At 39.7% G+C, this 20,867-nt stretch overlaps 1 protein-coding gene and 1 long non-coding RNA gene across 2 annotated transcripts in view; both read right to left on the reverse strand.

The window, feature by feature from the left end:
- Positions 1-5,610: 5,610 nt before the first annotated feature.
- Positions 5,611-20,867, reverse strand: part of LOC115335746 (nodal modulator 1-like) — a 29,413-nt gene continuing 14,156 nt past the window's right edge. The window contains 13 exon segments of the mRNA XM_030001884.2: positions 5,611-7,168; positions 8,107-8,199; positions 9,195-9,314; positions 9,540-9,641; positions 11,523-11,633; positions 13,126-13,209; positions 14,057-14,198; positions 14,783-14,910; positions 15,589-15,702; positions 16,349-16,475; positions 16,595-16,754; positions 17,756-17,838; positions 18,170-18,379. Of these exon segments, the coding sequence (XP_029857744.1) occupies positions 7,037-7,168; positions 8,107-8,199; positions 9,195-9,314; positions 9,540-9,641; positions 11,523-11,633; positions 13,126-13,209; positions 14,057-14,198; positions 14,783-14,910; positions 15,589-15,702; positions 16,349-16,475; positions 16,595-16,754; positions 17,756-17,838; positions 18,170-18,379 (1,606 nt within the window). The 3' untranslated portion in view covers positions 5,611-7,036.
- Positions 19,761-20,858, reverse strand: LOC121232616. The gene is made up of 2 exons (XR_005931441.1): positions 20,743-20,858; positions 19,761-20,486 (listed from the first exon to the last, which is right to left on the reverse strand). It is a non-coding gene; the product is annotated as an uncharacterized LOC121232616 (long non-coding RNA).

Consider the following 20,867-nt stretch of genomic DNA (forward strand, 5'->3'; position numbering starts at 1 on the left):
TGTGAGACCACAGTTCTGGGCTCAGAGGACCAAAGTGTCAAGAGATGTATCTAGGTACCCGAAAATGCAAATAGGTATTTATTAGGTATTTTGCAGTATGTAATTCTGTAATTTTTATTAAAACCCTGTGAAATAACACCCTTGCTTGCCTAAATCCTTTTAGAAATTCCATCTCTTAGGCACTGAAATACCTCTAAACATTAGCCTTCAGTGCTGTAGGAAGCCAAGTTACAGAGAAAGATAGCAGCCTGCTCGTATTTCAAGGGAGATTAAGAAAATGTCAGTGTGAAACAGCAGAGCATCCAGCTAAGATGATGATCACCACTGGGCTAACCATGTCCTAGAAGCCTCTTACTCTCTTATAATGAGGAAAAAAAAAAAAAGAAAAAGTGAGCAAATAAGGGTAAGTTAGGTGTCTAATTCAGCTGCCGGTAAGGACAAATGCCTGTATTCAAGATTAAGTCATTAAATTTATTGAATATTCATGTTTAATGAAGTACAGGGTAAATCTCCTGTGTTTTTATTTAGGGCTTTGTGATGTACATGCAAATCAGATCCAGTACTGATGATATTAATCACCCCATCTTCCCTCAAGACCTCTGGGTAGCTGTTGTCATTTCACACAGTTATTAGCAGTAGTATGTCTCTGTTTCTTGCCACTTCTCCCTTCTGCAGTGCCGCAGTTCTGTAATGTACCACGTGGAAATGGAGAGAAGAGATTTGTTTTGTCTTTTCCACAATACCTAAACTGCTCCATACACACGGGTCTCAGCCATGGATCTGAATCTCCCTGAACCGAAGTGCCAGCTCATAGAGCTGGAAGTTACACACAGACAAATGAAAGTTCATTCCCAAAGCACCATCTCTTTTTGGTCATCTTCTACCCTGGCGCTCACCAGAAATGAAAGGCACTGAAAGCAAAATTGTCACTTTCCAAAATCCATCCATAGTATAAAAAGTGAAATTCATGGTCTTATCTCCCATCCTTCAGTCAGTGCTCACTGCTCAGAACCACCACGGCATCGCTTACTCCATTCTCACACCTGGGCCACAGAGAGGCAATAAACAAATTTACTGAGGAGGAAAGTAAAAATACAAACACAATCACAGACAAGATTTATACCGCTATAAACATGAAAAGTAACATGTTAATATGTTTTTTTTAAAACTTGTTTACTTTGTGAAGTTCTGACTTCATTGTGTATCAGCAATTCCACATCTGCTCACCATGACTTGAGATATCACTGCTGAACTGCGCTTCGTATGAGCATACATAGCTGCATGAATCCTTATTATATAAGCTTACAATCCTTACAGAGCTTGTTTCAGAGCTGAAACTTACTAGTGAAAATTGATCTTTCCTTCACTTACACCAGAAAGACAGACAGAGTCCCCCATCCTTGTACTCCGCAATCACACCAAGCCTCCCCAAGGATAACAGTACATACAGCTGGAGCGCAGAATAGAAGGAAACACGATTTCTGATTTTAAATGCCTAAGCAAATTTGCATCCAATTTCCACGCTTATTAAAAGAAAATAATTTTTCTCTCTGCACATAAAGGGCTTTGCTCCTCTAGTGACACAGAGAGGGCTGTTTCAGATGGGCTGGGAATCGCAGGTGCTGCTTAAACTTTGTCAGGCCTGTCTGCAGAGCAGAAAACAAACCACCCAGGCCCCAAGCCTGCAGATGTGCACTTAATGAACTCTTGAGTTCATCTGCTAAGAGAAATCATCCATCACATGTATTGAGGAAAGGGGAGAGGAGAGCCTGGGCAGCATCCCGTTCCCTCCTTCCGGAAGGAGCAAGCCCTACGGTACAGAAGGGGGCACATGAACGTGCTTCCTAATGACTGCTGTGGAAAACACTTTAATGCAGCAAAGACTAGAGACCATGGAAACAAAAGAGTTCCTTTTCATGTGTTTCACTTAAGCCCCTATTAGTTTCCTTTGTGCCAGAAAGTAGGAAGGCTTGGAGTGGGAATTTGTCAATGGTTTACCACAAACCCTATGCTTTAAAAAAAACCCACAAAATCATGTAGCTAGACTCAGTGTGATGAGAGACCTGTGAAGAAACTAGAGTCTTCGTGATGGTGATTTAGTTAGTATTGATAAAAATGAGAATTAAAGGAGAAATCAATCTGCTGACTTCCACAGGCAGGCAGTAAAAAACAGGTTTATCTTTCACTGTTTATTGAGCTCTTACATATGATAAATTCAATAACGGTCTGGTGGGTGTTTATGTATATGATAATACATCATTGGACTTAAAGTAAGCATAGTCTTAGACTATGAAGGTAACAAATAAGACTTCAGACAGCATCGCGTTGCTAAGCTCAAATATTCCCAGAAAGACAGTGGGAGAGGAGGGGGGAGAACAAGGAAAAAGTGACACTTAAAGCAAACAGAGTAAGTAATGCAACCATGTTGATCCCAGTAATTGCAAACAGTTAAAAGTGACAATGGAAGTTACTGGAGTAAAGCAACAACGTATCAAATATAGACAGAAAGCAATCACAAAAGGTATAATAGAAAATTGAAAGGACAAAGCTAGCTGATGTAAAAAGCTCACGAAAGCTCTGTAAAACATTCAAGGGGGAAAAGTTGCACTTGCTAATAATAATCCATGAAGGCTCAGGGAATGCTAATTAGCATAGAGCTGCTCTTCATTTGTACAAGGACGTATGGGCCTGTTCCAGGTTTAAATAAATGACAGAGACTAAACTCGTTAGTGTTCTTTTAAAAGTAAAAAAAATTTACAGAGTTCTGGCATCAGTCAATAACGCACCAGAAATGGATTTACTGGATTTTCAGAGACTTTCAGAGATTTTCTAAAACCACCCGTCTATCTGCAAGGAAAACATGACTTGCCACACGTAACGTGAACCCACCACTGAGTGCGATTTGAGCCAATGCTGTTGTGCTCAGCTCAGGGAATTTGCTACCTTTCAGGCCTTTTCTACACCACTCATTTTATTGGATCTACCTTTGCAAGAAGCCCAATTTAAATTACTCGCAGACTGGAAAGAACAGAAATACAGATACCACACAACACAGGGAATACCAAATAGGAGGAAAATCAGGCACCAGTCATCTCGGGGTTCAATTCCACATTCAGCCTCAGCTTTTCTGGACAAGTCAGTCCAGAAAGTACTTCGACGTCTAGGAGGATTTTCAAAGCCACCTTACCTACCAGTACTTAGACCATGTTTCCTCATCACAGGGCTGAGAAGGGTACTCATTACTTACTAAAATTGCTAATTCTACAGTTGCCCTTTCAGCATCTGAAGAACAAAATTCACACAAGGAAGAACAGCAGCAGGAATCAAGTTGTGGTCTCAGATGAGTGATGCTGAAGGCCCACAGCCTTGCCTTCTTATTTTCACAGTATGGACACATTTGCTGAGAGAAAGCAAAATATCTAAGGATAACACCATACACAGTGTTGAACTGCTGTACCAGAGGATGGCATGTTTGCTGTCAGCCTTGACTGAATTAATTTTCTTCTCTTTCTTTCTTTCTTTGGCGAGTTAAAGAAGTTGGCAAGGATCACAGCTATTCTGCTGTGTAAAAAGTAACCTGGTAGGAGGTGGGGAGCCTCGGTCAGTATATCAGCACATAAAGCGGTAACATTCATTTTAGAGATTTCTTCCTGAAATCCTATCCTCTGTAGGAAGAGAAGCACTCAGCTGGCTGGCATGTTGGGCACTTCGCCCTGTTTGGCCCCAAAGAGATCTACAGACCCAATCTCACACTACATTATCATTTTTCCCCTACATGTTCTTAATTAAGAAAAAAAAAAATGAACACTTAGCCCCAAGAATCTGATTCAAACAACTATGTATCTTCAGTAGTGCAACTCAGCAAATACTGAAAGTCAGATTTTAAAAATAAACACAACAAAGACTATCAACTATGAAGAAACCTGTGCTTCTCCACCCTTGCTGAGAATGCTCATTTCTCTGTTTTAAGATTCAAGTATTTGTTTTCTTCCTTTTAAGCACATTTGTTTTTTAAATTCTTTATTTCACAACATGGTTGCTTATGCATCAAAAACACTTGTTCTTGGAATCTGACAGCCATCTCATAAAGATGATGCCTTAGAAACTAAGCTGAACCATCTATACAGAAATTGTAAAATTCAATATTAATGATCCATTTCATTCTTAAACAACACAATTCTGTGCATCACTGATGAGCCAACCAAATACATGTAATATTCATTGTTGCTTTTGACAGAAAAATCAAGTAACATGCAACGCCATCTTTATCCGTAGGACCTTACTCTCATGTCCAACAGAATTCAGTCATTTGCCCACATTTAGCTCAGCAAGCAAATGAATTAATCATTCTTTCACTACTGTGCCTGCAAAAAATAGTAAACACTGAGCCTCGAAAGTTTTCTAGTAGGAGTCAACATCTAAGTGTTAGTCCCATTATGCATTTATTCTCTGTATTAAGATAAAGTAATTAAAGATGCAACAAGCAGCTTTAACTGACATTTTCAGTAAGAAATACTAAAAAGGCCAGTCCAACTGGTACTGAAGTCTTGGTTTTAAGAGCACAAGATCAATTGCAAACCTTAGATGTGCAGAGCAAACGATGCCTAAATATTCAACGCAGGAGAGTGCAAGAGAGCACAGAAGGTAATCCTAAACCAAATCCACCATTTCTGCACTGAAAAGCACTGTAACGCAGTCATGCTGTATACAGGACATCCTCTAGAGCTACCTGCTGTTACACCAACCAGGCAGAGCTGTCACCAGCCCAGGTCTGTGGGTGAAGGTCTGTGAAGACTGCAGAGGTACCAGGTACCACCCTGGTACCTGGGCTGAGCAGCTGGAGGCCGGAGGAGTTTGCCCATGCAGACCACCATGTTCATACAAATATTCCCTCCCAGTGCCCCAGTCAGAGCGCTCGTGGCTAGTGTGCACACACCTCAGTCTATCCTCACTTTATGCATGGGGCTCTGGGGATCTGAGAGACCACATTGCTGATTTTTCTGCTTGGGTCTATGTATCTGATTATTGGTTTCTAAATATAATTGGAGAGAGTGATTTCCTGGCATTTAATTCTGCTTCAGAAAATTATCTCATGCGTTAGTTTTCTCCGTGTTCTCAAAGAGCACCATGACTTCTCTGCCAAGTGAGAAACTGCAACCTATAGTTTTTGTTAGGAATAAACACTTCAAAAGCAGAATAAACCTCAAAACACAGGGCTGGAAGCAAGTAGGCCACCAGTGTGCTGCAGAAGGCAAAGAACAGAAAATTTTGAGAAGAGACGTCAGGCAAATCCTAGGTTTAGAAGCAAGCATTAAATTAGCAAGCATTAACACTTTTTTTTTCCCTTTTTCTTTATATTAACAGCATTTCCAATGTTTAAGATCATCAGCAAGTCCTACAGCTCAGAGGTCAGAATATCTGGTACCCCCTCAAGGCACATGGACACGTGCATTTCTTCCTCATACATTCCCCCAAAGTAGCAATACCTTTCTTAACATTCACCAGCTTAAAACAAGGATGTATTGAGAACGTACAATTTATTCTAAGTCTTACGACACTTTTTTACCTCACATATTGCATCACAGCAATCTAAAATTCAAGGTCATTGAGTAGAGAACATGATAGTTTATTAGAGCTTCATCTCAAACTCTATACATACATGCTTTTCCAACATTCTTCATTTTTAGTATTATCTTGTAAGAATCTCCCTCAGAGAGATTAAAGTGATCACGGAACGAAGTTTTAATTACTTAGGCCCAAAGTAATGCAAAATACCAACAAAAATAGCATAAACCTTTAGCATCCAAATTTCTAAGAATGGTAGGGTTTGTAAGCTTAAATATTTAAATGTAAAGGGACTTTATTTCAAGTACTGTAAAAGAGAAACATTGCCACTTACTGGCAGTACCAATGTCTTTGCAATATTTGTAGGCATTTATGTGCATCTTTCAAAAGCTCTATTAACCTTTATACTATTTGTCAATAAAAAGCCCCATTAACATTTAAACTGTTTATGTCCAACTGTCTACTTCAAACAAGAATCAAAAGATGGCCTGTAAGAAACAGTTATTTATTACAGAGTACATTATTGGGACTATACACATTGGAGATTTTGAAAAGCTCACATTTCTTAGAGTAAAAAACAAAAAAGTAAAAAAAAAAAAAGTAAAGGGAAAAAAAAATCAATCATTGATTGGCAAAAAGGCTGCACATGGCCTGAGCAAAAGATGTGACAGCCACACAGGCAAATGGGGGTCACTGAAAACACAGTACAGCTTTGGAAAGAATAGTACAACCAGCTGGAGCCGCTTCAGGAATACTGGAGGTCTAAAGAGATCACACTGTATATGAAACTGAAATTTAAACACTGCTTTTGCAGTGAGAACTTCAGAACTTAACTGACCCTAACAACTAGCCTTACCTGATGCTAACAATTTGTCTTCATCGGGCAAAAACTTGACTTTAATCAAAGATAACATAATCATTGGGTAAGAACTGAAATCACAGCTGTGCAGATGACAGACTCTTCAGTCAAGCTGCTGAACTGGAAGTGCCAAAGACATAATTCACCAGTTAATGTGTGTCCCCTAAAACTGTTTCAAGCACCACCGATTTAGTAAAATCCCTACGTGCTGCTTCTGTAAAGTAGGCATTTCAAAAGGTAAGGAAAAATGATCCCAAAATCTAGAGACAGTCTATTACCACTGCTTTCACAAGTCATTAATGAAGACAGCACGACCTGTTCCACTGAAGAGAGAAAAAAAAAAGAAAAAAAAAAAATCATTAATTGTCTTCAAGTATGGGAGATGCACTCACAGTGACAACAGAGGCATTCATTTCATTACTTTGCAACAAGGAAATCTACAGACTCCATAGAAAATTTACAACCAAAATGGAGCTAGGGTGACAAATGGCACGCATGTAGCAACAACAAAAATGTAAAGTCCGCAAATTTAACAAAAATGTTTTTTAGCTGCTTCACTTCCTCAGGCTCCAGTTTGATGGAGTACCACTTCATGCAATCACTCCTTCCATTTTACGTCCGTCTTGTCTTCTGTTTTTTTGTTTGTCTCTTTGCATCCTCTGAGCCACCTGTGTCAGCACCTGTCGGTCCAAGAGCACGTACTCCTTGCAGTCGAGTTGTCAGCTGTAGCAATAAGGGAATAAGCTGGGCAAAAAAAAAAAAAAAAGGGGGGGGGAAGCAGCTTGTGGTTACAATGGTATATAAGGTCTGAACAATAACGTTCTTTAGACCCACGCATCTCCAAACAAACAAACAGAATTTACTGCATAAATGGCATATCTACAAAGATATCAAAAAATGGCGCAAATCTTGGGAAAGAATCAAACCAAACTTCTGGGAATTTCTGATAATCAAAACCTAAAATGATTGTCACTAACTTTTTTTCCTGCAGTCCTCTAGCCAGGAACAGCAGTTTGAATCCTGAGTTTAGAAAATGACAGCTATTTTCAGTGGAGTCACTTTCAGTAACACTGTAGAAAATCTTGGAGAATCCCATGTTCTGTGCTGTCCTACCCAAGTTTGAGAGGAAATCAAACTGCACAGACAAATTTCATTTCTTTACCAGCAAAGCAGAAATCCAGTCATATCAGAGAAGACTAGAAGAGCATGACTTGTTAACAAAGACAGAGGGGGTTACATAGTAGGTAGTTATATTCCTGTTGAGAGCTCTTCACTAGGGAGGGTGTAAAGCTAGAGACCAGACTCAATGATTTGCAAGATTTCTTCCAGTCTGATTGTTCCTGAAGCCAATAAAATAATTATTTTCATTCCTACTATCACTCAGTCTGGTTATCTGAATTTGAATGATGCTGTACTGGGTTTTTTTCCCAGAGCTATCAAATGAGAAGACAAAATTCAGAAGCAGCACAGGAACTCACCTTCACACCAAGTTTTTTTAAAGGACAGTAGTTGTCCAAAAACTTGGCTACATTGCAGCTTTTCTTAAAATGTGTCAATTAAGGTGACTGCTGACTGCATCTCTGTCTAGATAACCACCTCAACAAACCCTTACTTAACACAGTACAAAGTGTTCATTGACAGGACAATAATATTTGGGTAAGACAAAAAACCACATGACCTACCTTACCATGGTTGTAACCAGCCAACAACAGAAGCAGCGTCAGTGGTAACGCGATGTAAGATCCTTGGGCAATATCTTGTTCAGGCAGCTTTCTCTGAAAACAGTGGGGACCGTGGATTTTTTTTTTAATCTTTTTTTTTTTAAACAGTCATTTCGACTATGAAATCCCTCAGCTTTAAGCAATGTCAGCAGTAGGATCATGTGGCACATCCAGGCCTTCCCATCTGACTTCCTCCTAAGTGCTGCTCTAAGATTTACTTTACCTTCAACTTCAAAGCAGTCCCCTTGATCAGATTCATTCATCTGTTCCCTTCTTCTTGGGGTTTGCCTTTTTTTAAAGTTAATTCACCGATGGTCAGTCTCCACTTTACAGTCCACTTGGTGTGCTTTGATTTCCCCATCACATGCTGCCCAAAACTCTATGATCCCACTGATAATACTACAGCAGCCATACTAGCACAAAATCTTTCAGGCACATCTGCATCCTTCATTTATAATTGCCATTTCATGTTTCCCTCATATTTTGCTGGCATCTGAACATGCAGTGATGCAGAAAAGAAATAGATCATTCAAGTATTACAGAACAAACTTCTGTATTACACTTCACTAAATTGACTGCACTGTTCAGAAGTGCAAAAATACACTTCTCTCTCAAGGGCGAAGTTTTCCCCTGATGCTACTTCAAAACCCCTCTGCTTTAGCCTCTACCTCAGCTCCAATAACTAAAGCTCTCTTTTTGGCCTGGTGATACTTCTTTCATATACACAGAAGTCTTTAAAGGAATTCTGACAACAATCCTATCTTTGTCCTTCAGCCCCCAGTTACTGCAACCTTTCAGTTAGTGTCACGGCTACAATCCCTTCCTGAACTCCTTACTTGCCTCCCATAACATACCAGGTTATTACATCCCTGCCTGATGCCTTAAAATGTAGCCAAATCCGAATTCATAGTCACTTTAATGCCTCTCATAAACCTCTTTATGTTTACATTAAGAGAAAGTTTGGCCAAGACTACAAAATACATGAAGGCTATACTACCAGACATTGCTCTCAAGATGAACAGTTGAACATTTAAGTATTTTGTACTTACAGTGGGACTGAAGATCAGTGTAATGTGTTTATGATATCCAATAGCAGTGAACGAAACTTGAGGCAGGGTATAGTCATACTGTGATTTAGACAATGTAGAATCCAGAAGCACCACGTAATTCTGTAGGTAAAAAATACACTCAGTCTACAGCATCAGTAGCAGTCTGAGACAAAATCAGATTTAAAGGCAAAAGTCAGTTTAAGAGACTTCAAATCTTCTGAGACACTGGTCACTCCAGCATGAATACAGTACTGCAGGCGCACCAGAAATAACACTTCAGTGTCTTTAGAGAAAAAAAAAAAAAATAAAGTGACCTAAGCTAATTTTATTCAGCAATATTCTTACCTCTCCATCTCGGAGCAGTGGTGGGAAATGGAAAAATAGGGATAGGCCTAAGTTGACTGTGTGAATTGGGTTGTCCAGATTTTCGCTTTTGTAGAGCTTCACCTGTGAGGGAAACACAAAAGCACAAACCAGGTAGTTCTGACATCCCACATGTTAAGGGATAAAAGCACTTCAAAACTCATCATGTGTTTTATAAACAGAAAGTTGTCAAGTAAGAACACCTGGAATTGTTCTAATCTGGGATGTGAAAAGTCACAGAAACAGTCTTTTTACAGAACTTGAAATCATTTAGGAACAACTGATGACTGACATTTTCACATAATCTAGTGTATTAACAGTAGCCTGTGCTATGCATTAACCAGAACAGAGTAATTCTTTTAAATAATCTCAGCAGTTGCACAGGAATTTGCAGCTGGGGGTTGTTTCTGTTTCTCCAATAGGCTCATTTTGTTTGATTTCAGTTTCTCAACACTTATTTAACAAGCTAGACATCCTCAAGCTACAGAATAGGCCTGAAGTCCTCAGCAAATACAGTTTGCTCAGAAACCAGCATAATTAAAGGAGGGGTTGTATCATAGTCAAATAAGGCTGGTAGGGGCAGCAGCACCTCCTTACATGAAGCTGCCTGTACACACAAACATTTATCAGCCACTGCGCCTCCTCCAGAGGACACAGTGAGCAAAGTGATGGTTTTTGTGGACCACTCTGAAGCAGCCTTCTAGCATCTATACCATTGTTTGTAAACCTCTGGATCAGATATTTGCCAAGACTCAGCTCTCCTTGCAGACAGAGCCCAACTAAATTCTCATTGATTCTGCTCAGCGCTACCATGGTTGCAGCTCAAATCACAGCTCACCAGAGCATGTCCAGTTGTTTCATCAAGCCCACACAACCAGAAGGGACCAGACTCAGGTCACAAAACCGCTTGCTCGTGTCTGTATCAAATCTTAGCACATCTTTCAAAGACAAAAATTTCTGCCTTGAAAGCAAGGGTGATGACACGCACCCATCAACAGGACACGAGCATTACATGCAACACGAGACCCAACCTAATATGAAACAGGTACAGGCTTGGATAACTTCCATATAATCAAATTTTGACATCAATTCCTATTTGCTTAGGCTGAACTGCAAGGGTCTAAATTTCCCAGAAAGATGGGAAGCTTGCTCAGGTGCTCTTCAGTAAGGTGACACATTTTCACTTCACACCTGCTCTAACTGTTGGATCCTTTGGATGTCTCCCCAAAAATGCAACAGCTTAGCAATGAGATCTTGGCAGGTGAGACGCTAACAGACTAGTCTGAAAAAAATTCAGGCGTTGCATTTATATTTGTAGGTAACATTTCAAAAAGCTTTTAAACCTGAAAAATGTTACTTTAACTCCTACCACACTAACACCTCTTGCAGATGCTTCCAGCGTTTGCACCCTAAGCCAAAAGGATCGCAGGTGTTTAGCAAGCTTTTTCAGCTCACAGTGTGGTCTTTTGAATTTTGAAAATTTCAGCTTTACTATTTGTCTCTCACTCTCTCTTATAACTGTACGTTTAAATTCATGTGTCCTATGGTATCGTTGCATTCATATAATGTCTTCTTGCTAGCAGGCATGCATGTCAAAAATTCCAGTTATTTCAGGAATTAATGCAGTTCTCTGATACAGAAGACTCATTTCACCCCTGGTGTCTTGCTCTCCCTTCAGACAGGGCATCCCTAATCAGGGAAGCACACCCACAGATGTACAGGCCAACCTGAGAAAGTATTTCTTAAACATACTCCCACGAAAAATGGAAACATCAAAACAAAGCAGTCAGGAACACTGGAATCTTAATTCTATCTGGAATTCAAATACACTTTCATTAAAGTATTAGTCATAATTTGAATTAAATGTATGCTCTGGCTACTGAACAATTTCCAGTGACCCTGCTAAAAAACCATTGCGAAACCAATGGCCAATACACTTGACAAAGATGAAACACTTGAACTTACACATAACGTGGAGAGATATTCAGAAGATGTAATTACATTTCCACTTAAATCAAACTGATTAATTTGCCGGAACGCTATAATATTAACATCATCAATGTCACTGTTCCCAACCTGCAACATAAAACACAGTCATGTTTTTACCAACAGAGGAACAGTCAACAGAGAACAGTTAGCACAACACAAATATTGCTCACAATTTTAAACAAAAAGTGAATTTTGTTCTATACTAACAACATGGAAACTTGAAGGCTTTCCAATTCCAAATACTTTTCCTCCGGAGTGCACAGCTCGCAATTACAGACTTGTGCATTATCAGCACAAGGCTGATGGCATTAAGTTAAACTAAAAATGGAAGAAGTATCAAAAGCAACAATTCTTTTGGAAGAGGCTGAGTTGCAGACACAGGACTGCCTGATATCTGAACATCGGTCTCAGTATTTTGCATCTGTGCTGAGGGATGCATATTACTATGCCAGGATGTTTATACAGTTGATTAATGAGGAATACGCTCATATCATAACATAACCTACTTCAAAAACACATAACTTTATATTCTTCAAAATTGTTTAAAATACAAAACATTTGTATTTCTAAATCTGAACTCTGATCAGAGTAAGGGAAGACATTTACTCAAATAATAACTACAGTAACAGACAGGTTACGGTTAGGTCAGGTGCCGTATCAACAGTCTGGTGCCACTGAGGCTGTACTTCTTCCAGCAGGTGTCTTTCAAACACTTCTCTCTCCTGCAGAAAATGGCAGGCTAGCCAGGATACCATTAATACAAGCTACTGCATACAGCTGTCACTTGCAGTACATAACCTTCATATGATTTTCTGGAATTTGGGTTGCCATTCTCTTCCCTTCCCAATCAGCAAGCACTCTCAAGAAGAAGACACTAAGGACGTGAAAGACTTCTGCCCTTCTGTTTTGCTGCAAAGGAGGGCACCCTGGTCAGGCGGGCGTCCGAACTCAAATAATGACCATCTCCCACTGAGAAGTTCCGGACAACTAACGAAAGCTAATTAACCTTTGCTGGATGTCAAGAAATAAATGCGAGGCAGCTAATCTGAATCTGTAAGGATGGAGGAATATTTAACAAGATTTCACTGGTTTTCAATTCAAAGTTATTACTACATTTTATAAAGATTTGCTAGTCTGAATGACAATTTCACCTACATCAAGACTGCAGGATTTAGACCAAATAAAGCATAACAAAATCTATCTATCAATCAATAACTAAATACAAAGATAGGATAATATGACAATTTATGACACCCTCAAGTCACTACTGCTTTGTTTCCACATCATAGAGAAATGCTGAAAGGTATTCTATACATATATTCTCTTGTTTCTTGGTGTATAGTTTTTGTGACTGTGAAAGAATCCTTTTCACTTGTTTACTGTTTGGGTTTTATCTTACTTCAGTTTTAAGCTATGGTGCAGACACACAATATGGGGACCGTATTTAGGGAGCTAACTTGCTAAAAGCCACTTGTCTAAACAGAATACATTCAAATACATTGCTGCTGATAGAAAAGACATAATGCCTAGACAGATGCATTTCATATTTAAGTGATACTACAAAAAAAGAAAAAATTACCTCAATTGCCCGATGCTGTGGTAAAGCTCTTTCAATGTGATCATTGCCTTCAGCTTTGAGTTGGACATGATACACACAGCCAGGCTAAAAGCAACATTGAGATGATAAATCCCAACACTGAATAATACATACTTTAATTTTAGAAAAAAGAAAGAGAATTTTCTAACATTTAAGATACACCACCCAAACAGATCTAACTCTATCCAGTTAAAGTTTTCCTTATCCTACATAGAAAACTTAATAACACTGTTAGGGGTGTTTACTGCCAGCAAATACAAAAGGGCTATCACAGAACTTTCACTAGTTTATTACATTACAGTATTAAATCATCTGCTGTGAAGTGTTTTAGCTAGAAAGAAAATACATTAAACAGGATTAAAACCTGATCAAATACTGCTTTCTACTTCAGCGAAGTCCTTACTCCATACATAGTGGTCCCAAAAATCCAGCTTTCACGTTTCCTGCAGAACAGCTTACTTCACATACAAGCTGTACAATCAACACCAGACATACACCCAATATCCTGCTAAAAGCATGCTGTCACAGTGTTTTCACAAGAGAAACTAAATGCTTCCCCAAATTCTTTTGCCTAAGAAAATTCCCTGCTATAACACCTGAACACCTGTTAGACACATTCAGTACCTTGAGTGGGGGCTCGTGTCACGTCATGCGAACTGTCCAGTGTTTGTGGGAGGCCATCACAGTATGCTGGCAGCAAGTTCCACAACCTTGTACTAAAAGGTTTTTCCCCTTTACTAGAATGAATGTTCACTACATGACAGTGTTTCCTAACACAGTGAGACTCAAGGGAATCTGAGCCAGCAAATGTGATGAGAAAACAGAAATTGGTAGCTAATTAATAAAACACCTTTCATTACTCCATTAGCATGCTAACATAAAAGTAAATGACAGAGAGCATTCTAATCCTTACCAGAAGGCCACGTAGCCTGAATTTGCCCTCTTCATCAGTTACTGTGTCTTCTCCATAGATGCTACAATCCTTCTGCCCCACAGCTTCTACTGAGACTCCCTGCTCAGGCTCCCCATTTAAAGAAGAAACTGTGCCGTAACAGCTAGAGGTATAAACAGAACCAATTGCTACAGATGTGCAGATGCTGTTTTAATGCACATTTTAAGGATATTTTATTGTTATCACTGATGGAAAAAGTACTTAATATATTTAGCAGAGCATGGAGAAGAAAAGAATTTATAATGTATATGTAAAACTGTTTAAAGCATTAGAACTAGCCGCAGCTCAGAGCACAATTCAGGAATCAAAGTTGCCTGACCTCCATGAACAGCAGCACTTACCCCTGAGGGCAAGGAAAGGAAGGATCTTGAAGTCAGATACCTGAATTGATCTACTGTCCCTAGAGTAGTCTCTCCTCTCCCAATGGACAGAGCACAAGCCACTTCCAGTGCCACTGACACAGCGCTTTCATAGCAGTGTCCTGTCACCTGGGCTTAGCTATATATCCACATGCATGAGAAAAGGCCAAAAAAAGTACTTATACACAGCATAATAAAGTTAAATTGTGCTTTCGAAAGTACCCTCCAAACCTTCAGAACAGAGGTGCATCAGGAGAAAACACACATTTTGCATAATGCATCCTGATACAGTACATCGCATTTTGCACGGCATTTCAGCTCTACTGACCTGTAAGCTGTTCTGTAACCAGTTACCCGAATTTTAAGATTTTGTCCTTCCTGCACTTCAATCATTTGTGATGATGGTTCAAAGCGAAACTCTTTCATCATGGGTTTAAAATAATACTGCCCTGGGCTCTGTAAAGAGGCATGAAACAAGATGTTTACTGATAGTGACGCAGAAATTCACCAACTCCAAACAATTATGTTTCTGCAAGAGCTCCCTGAGGAGCTAAAGTTCTCTGTCCCAACCGTAGGTTAAACTGGTCAGAAAAATGTGAGCACTGAAAAACAAGGAGCATGGTGGACAATAAACCAATGGAACTCCACCAAGTGATAAAGCCTGAAGAGGGAAAGGAAACTGTGGCCCTAAAACCTTACCACAAGACCTCGAGGACAGGAAAGTGACCAGGAGAGAAGGATGTCTGCAAGGAAACTATTCAGCCATGTCTACACACATGTACAGATCAATAATCTCATTAGATTTCTTTCCTCTAAGGACTCTCAAATGATCATCAACAAATTGGCTTGTTTCATGTTTACAGACTGCAATTTAGTAACTGAGATCAATCAACATCATCTACTACCTGTTGGGGGGAAATCTCTTGCCAGGTTAGATTTCACATCTTTCACTTGCCAAGATTTTAAGTGCTGTCCACTCTGAAGGACCTACATCTCTCATTGTGGGTTACGGTTTCAAAGGAGACCATGCATCCCCCTGCCACTGAAGAGAGCCAATAGCATCCCTATGTTGGACAGCAAAGTAACACAGCGTCACACATGCGGCCACATTCAGAAGAATCAATTTCAACTTACCAGATTGGAAAAAGTCAGCACGCCATTATCCTGTGTAAGGAGGTTGGACCGAAACACCCCTCCACTGAGAGACAAGAGAACTCCAGCAAGAGCCTGGTCATCCTCTGATTTGATCTATTTTTGAAAAAACAATAGTTTCAAGTGTAAGCGAGGGCTGCTCTATGAAGGAGGGTTCAGTTCAGAAGCGCCTTACAGAATGCAGAGATGTGCTGGCTCTGAGCACTCAGCTGTAAGCAGAAGAAAACTAACCACATTTGTAGTGTATCCCTTCCTGTGAGAGTGCAGGGCTACAGAAGTTTGTGCTCTCAACATCTGGGCAGTCACAGCCACACATAGCATGTGTCACCAGAACAGTCATTCTCTATCACTTCATAGGACATGCTGGGGGCCAGAACAAAGTATCCCAAAGATTAGAACCAGGCACTAGCTGGACCAGACTGTACCTGAAAAAAGTCACCTTGAGGGATAAAACTCATCAAGGGAAGGTGGTCCAACTCTACAAAAGCAAATAAAGCCAGTCTTTTGGACTGCAGGCTCTAACTTTTACTTTATAAGCCTTGCAAAATATCTTCTGCATGGCAAGTCATGACCTACAACTTAAGCTCATCCACTGAGATTTCTTTCCCCATGACAAAATTATCTTATCCCCAAATTCCACACCCATTTGTGTTTGGCTGGGACGCGTCGGTTAACTTTTTTGCCTGTCTAGCTCTAACTGTGCACACCATTCATTCAGAACCCAAAGTGTTTAGGACGTTACCTCGAATGTCACCCCAGCAAGAGCAAAAGCTTTGAAGTCCCCAACTGTTCCTTCTACTGCAGTCAAAACAAACCCCTCTTTCTGAGCGGTAACTGTATATTCCAAGTCACTGTGGAGTGGCCCAACACTTCAAATAAAAGGAAAGAACTCGTTTTAGAAAAAGCACTTGGATATCACACACGTCCTCAAGTCACCATCGCACTTTAACTAAAGAATCCAAAAGATCAGAACAAATCTGTTAATTACCTGTAAGCACCTTTGTCATCGGTGAAAACAGTGATGAGCGGGGAAGTTGCTCCCTTTTCACCAATGACAATCTCAACACCTTCCAATTCAGGATGAATTTGCCCTTCCAGAAATAAGCCTGCTTTTCCATGAATCTCTATCAGCTTTCCAGGACAACTCTCTTGGTCATTGCAAAGGGAATTTAAGACAAACAAGAACGTCAAAAATACACTCACCATTGTGTCTTACAGCAAGAGTTTAACTACTTCCAAAGTGATCAGCTGGTGTTCTTTTCCCTTAGAATAAGAGATCAACCCACACAATCGTATGGCCTCTCAACAACACATCTTAAAACATCTGAACATTCCCCAAATTAATAATTAAGTTCCAAAGCTATAAGCACCTCTCCAGAACAAACATTCTGGATTTGCTAAGTGCTTTGAGGATTCATTAAATTACATATGCTGCAGCCACATGGAGAAGATTCCAACAGTACTCCCTTCTAGCTGATATTACACTGAACGTCAACAAAATTTTTTGAGATCAAGTTCAGGTCAGCATACGTCATACTTAATGACATAAATAAAATTTTACTTCCCCCCCTCCAATGTATTTAGAATGTGCACAACAAAGAGGCACATAAAAAGGGGTACCTAACATTTTCTACTGATTTCAGACAAAGTATCTTCACTTAGGAACCTGAGGCCAAGATGGACACTGACTTAACAAGTGTCATCGACTGATGGATGATAACCCTGACAATTGTAAAGTTTTCTTTTTTGTGAGCATTTTTATTATTGTAATTTACTACAAAGAAACTTAAAACTTGAATTTGGTAACAAAATCAAAATACAAACACTGCTTTTGCACAACTATTTTTCTAGATGAGAGCAATGTGAACAATTCTGAGAATCTGGTGTAATATCCAGAAATCTAGCCCTTCCTCTTGTGCCAGGTGGTCTTTCAGCACTTATAAGCATACTCTGCTGATAAAAACTGTACTTGCACCCTCTACCAAACACCCATGCTTCCAAATTCCAGAGTGAAACTGGCCCAATGAAATAGCTGCAACTGCAACTTTCCTAACATTACCTTTGAAGAGCTAGTCATATATTCATCTATAAGGTTACATTTCTCTCTTAAAAATCTACTCCTTTCAAACTGGATTTTATTTATATTTACCTCCACTAACAACTGTTTCCACATAAGGCGGGTAGAAAAGCAGCTTTTTTGATGACGGTGTCACAGTAATTTTCTCTCCAGACGTGTAGAACACAAATAAGATACAATTAGAAGCAAATGGAATCAGCAGCTCTCATGTAGAACAGAGTACTGCATAGTGACCCAAGAGTCCATCTAAATACCCTCAAGGAAAAGGTATCAACAATAACCTAAGCAAAATTAGTATTATGTGGTACTAGTTCCCATTTAGCTGACAGTCAACAAGAACAGGCACAGGTACCGATACAGCAGCTCTTTCCTATATGGAATATATCACCATTCTGTTTGGTGGAAACACCAAGCAACAGTATAAAGAATACACCTCGTCCACTGGAGCTTGGTATTACCTTCTCGTCCACTGGAGCTTGGTATTACCTTGCCCAGTATGAAAATTCATGTAAGAACGGTCCTTGGAGTTCTTCCACCATTTCTTGCACTGGTGGCTTTGTTCCTTCCTCCTCTTGACCCTTCTTTTCTCTCTCCTGTCGGCGGGTCTCAATTTCTGCCAGCTGCTGCTCCCTACGTAACTCCTGTACAGATTTCAGGGGCCCCAAAACTAATGCAGGTTCACTGTCAATGGATGACCTGAAAACATGGAGGAGAAAATAAAACCATCTGCTTTCATATGGAGGGATAAGAGCTTGTTATACCTGTTTATTACTGCCTTCATACCACAGCAGACAACTCCCAGCATTTTTTTTTTTTAAATCCATTCCTTTTTAATTTTGCTATTTATTCCAAGCACAACTAAAACTTTTAACCTCCATATCAATCACTTTCTACTAGAAAGGCTCATTCATAGGGAGTACAGGTAACCTACTTGGCCTAGCAGGAAAAGACCTACTTACAACTCTCACAAATTTTGCCCCATCATGCTGTAACCATGCAAGAAGTTACGGCTCTGTTGCCTCCTCCTCCCCTGTGCCGAGCCTCAGCATCCCACTGCAGAGCCAGCGTCACATGCCTACATCTCAACCACTTTCCGGAGTCCAGCATCTTAGCTTAGCTTAGGTTTTGGCAAGTAGAGAGTCTTACTTTTGCACCAAGTACCAGACACCAGCTCTGCTGCAGGGGCAATAACCTTCCACAGAAGCACAGACAAGCCAACAGGAGTGGTAAATTCTTAAGGCAAAGGACCAGTTTGCAAGGGTATCCTTAACAAAGCCCTAAACTAAAAGAGAAAGGCTGGAATTCCAAATCTGAGAACAGCTTAGTACAGAAAGGCTGAATTATAGAAAATAAACAGAAAGACTGGTAAGGTCTTTTTTTTTTTTCCAGTACTAGGAACCTTCCCTCAGAACCTACCTCTCAGGAGTAGAGTATACAAGGAGGAAATAACTCCTATCACAAATAAATACTTTCAATAGCTGGCAATTCCCAGGAAAAGCTCTGAGTTCTAACCTATCTGCCTCTACATTGGAACTATCCAGCTATCTTGTCACTGTCCACTGAACAGATTGCTCGGTAAGTTTAACCAAGTTCTTTCAATCAGCTCAGAACAATGCATCTCATTTCACTTTCCCTGATCTTACATCCTCTCTTTCCTAGCAATTTCTTCCAGTCTCCAACCATCCTTTGTACCTTATCTTCTGTCTCTTCTACAATAGTCTGAAAAACTGTTGCAGAATGTTGCAAAATTCTCTACGAGGAGTGAACTGAAATGATCACGATTACTTTTCCTACAACCACTTTAGATTATCAGGACAGTTCTGCCTCCTGCTTCAGTCTTCACCTATATTATTTTGTCTTTTTTAAGAAAAACAGATACTATTGCTCTATCACACTAAGTTTCATCAAGGCTTTAAATTCTTTCTCTGCAGTCCAGACACAATACAGAAACATGTAAAAAAATTTTTTTTGTCTTAAAACCTGTTAAAAATCTGTACAGACACACACAGTGTCTCATGATATTCATAATAAATTACTACCATCTCATTTTTCAAACATAACAAGCCATCATCCAAAATTGTTAAGAATCAACTTTATTTTTGGTTGGGGTTTTTTTGGGTTCTTTTGGTTAACTAAAAGTTAACAGGTCACTGCCATGGATCTGGTACACAAACATAGACTTGCAAAAACAACTGGCTTGCTTTTAAATCCAGAGCTGTTCCTTTCATGTTGATGGCATTTCACAAATTGGACTTTGGCTGAAAAGCTTCAGGCAGGCTTGAATACAGATGCTCTATGGCAACTGAGCTGCCTTCAAAGCACTTGCCAATAGTCAGGAAAAAAACCAACCAGCCTAGAAGGTTGGTATAATATTCACCTCCTCACTAAGTTGTTCTTAAAATCCTAATGGCTCTCTGCTGTCTCAGGGTTTCTTTTCCAGCTGCTGTAGTTGCCCAGCAGTTGCAGTTACAGGTTCATTAAACTCGGGGAACTCAAGGCAATGCTCTGCAGGTAATTTGTTCTCTGAAAAGATGTTTTCTACACTCAAAAAAGTTTGAGAACCCATAGTCTAGAACAAGTAGACATCAGCAGAGCATTAACAAAGCACTTATCATTATCAGACACTTCCAGGCAGATCTGGCACCTCATACAATTAAAGCTGTTCACAAATCAGTGCTCCCTAGTGAGCTGTCTGTTCAGCTAAACATAAACTGGCGCATTAGTGTGTAATCACTCTGCATGGTTTTCCTTTTATAACCCTCTTCACGCCAGTAACAATGCTCTAAAGCAGCAGATTCTCATTCTGAGGAAAAAAAAAAGGAAAAAAATAGATGCCAGTGCTAAAGAGCTCAGACCTTAGCTAAAACAATACCCTCTGAATTCTGAAATTTCCGTTCATTAAAGTGTATAAAAACTCAGAAAATCATTCCTTTTTAACATGACACACAAGTAGAAAGGGGCTATATTGAAATGAAGCAACAATGTTCAAAATAAGGGCTGGGAATTATTTATCTATGTACAAAGAACTCAAAGCACAGCTTAGCATAAAAACCTTTTACAGTCTAGAGTTGGATGCCATCCCTTTAGAAAGCAGCCACTGCAGTATTAAAACCAGAGCACAACTTTATGAGAGAGATGTCTTTTTCTTCCACTTTTTATAGCCCCAAGATTTCTTTGTTCTTAC

The sequence above is a fragment of the Aquila chrysaetos genome, chromosome 25 (genome assembly GCF_900496995.4).
Source record: "Aquila chrysaetos chrysaetos chromosome 25, bAquChr1.4, whole genome shotgun sequence".
Lineage (NCBI taxonomy): Eukaryota > Metazoa > Chordata > Aves > Accipitriformes > Accipitridae > Aquila > Aquila chrysaetos.